Source organism: Morone saxatilis, unplaced genomic scaffold (assembly GCF_004916995.1).
Source record: "Morone saxatilis isolate NCDOM2014 unplaced genomic scaffold, NCSU_SB_2.0 Contig21, whole genome shotgun sequence".
Classification (NCBI taxonomy): domain Eukaryota; kingdom Metazoa; phylum Chordata; class Actinopteri; family Moronidae; genus Morone; species Morone saxatilis.
This window is the reverse complement of record NW_023339774.1, coordinates 4,283,312-4,284,239: the sequence shown is the minus strand read 5'-3', so window position 1 is coordinate 4,284,239 and position 928 is coordinate 4,283,312. Positions and strand designations below refer to the sequence as shown.

Sequence of the window (928 nt, the reverse complement as noted above, 5' to 3'; positions counted from 1 at the left end):
CCTCCTCCTCCTCCTCCCCCCTGGTGGTTCTGTCCCCCCCTCCACTCCCTCCCCAGAGTGCAGCAGGGGAAATTATATAGGCCAAAGGGTAGGCTAACATCTCTGAAGCTGTGAAACAGGAGCGACTGACTCCCTGGTTTTGGTGTGAGGGCGGCTGTCACTCACTGTGCTCAAAGAAGAAAAGTACACTGTTGAAATTATGAACACCGTTTTTGAAGTTTCATGCTGGCTGCAGAAAGATGTTCTTTTTTTCAGTGTTGCTTCTGTCAGCGCCCATACGGGTTGGAATGAAGGCGCGAGGAGGAACGTCCGTGTAGCTTGTTTCTATAAAAGAAAATCACACTTTCTCATAAACTCAATCTGCCAGAAAATGTTGCACTTTTAATATTCAAAGTGATTCACGTTTTGGAAGACACGCTGTATCGTAAAACCTGTGTGTGATTATTTTCCATGTAGAGCAGTTTTACACGTTCTGCCTGCTCCGCTCTGATATTTCTGCTTGTACGTCCTCCCAACGTTTTTTTTTTTCACCATCCACAGCACACAGGCTCATTCATAACCTACGAGGGCAATTTATGCACATGCACATGTTTCAACTGGGTGCCCTGAGCTGGAATGCGCTTCAACGCGTCGAAAAGAGACACTGTGCCAACTAGCCGACTGCAAATAGGCTATTTTGATGAACTGCTGGCAGCGTGATTCTCAAAACTTTGTATATAAATGAACCGTCAGTCCTCTCCCCCGTCCTCTGTTTCCGTGGGGTTTGGGACTGTGATGTTTGGAAAGAGTTACACTCACAGTTGCAGTGTGTTTGTGTGGTTATTTTCAGATGAGAGACGTTCAGTTCAACCATCTAACCAGGTTCATCGGAGCCTGCATTGACCCTCCCAACATCTGCATCGTAACAGAGTACTGTCCCAGAGGCAGC

General features: G+C 47.0%; 1 protein-coding gene across 1 annotated transcript in view; it reads left to right on the top strand.

Moving 5' to 3' along the window:
- LOC118332987 (atrial natriuretic peptide receptor 2) overlaps positions 1-928 on the top strand; it is a 54,058-nt gene that overhangs the window by 31,697 nt on the left and 21,433 nt on the right. The window contains exon 11 of the mRNA XM_035668458.1: positions 830-927. Coding sequence (XP_035524351.1) covers positions 830-927 — 98 coding nt within the window. The remainder of the gene's footprint in view (positions 1-829; position 928) is intronic.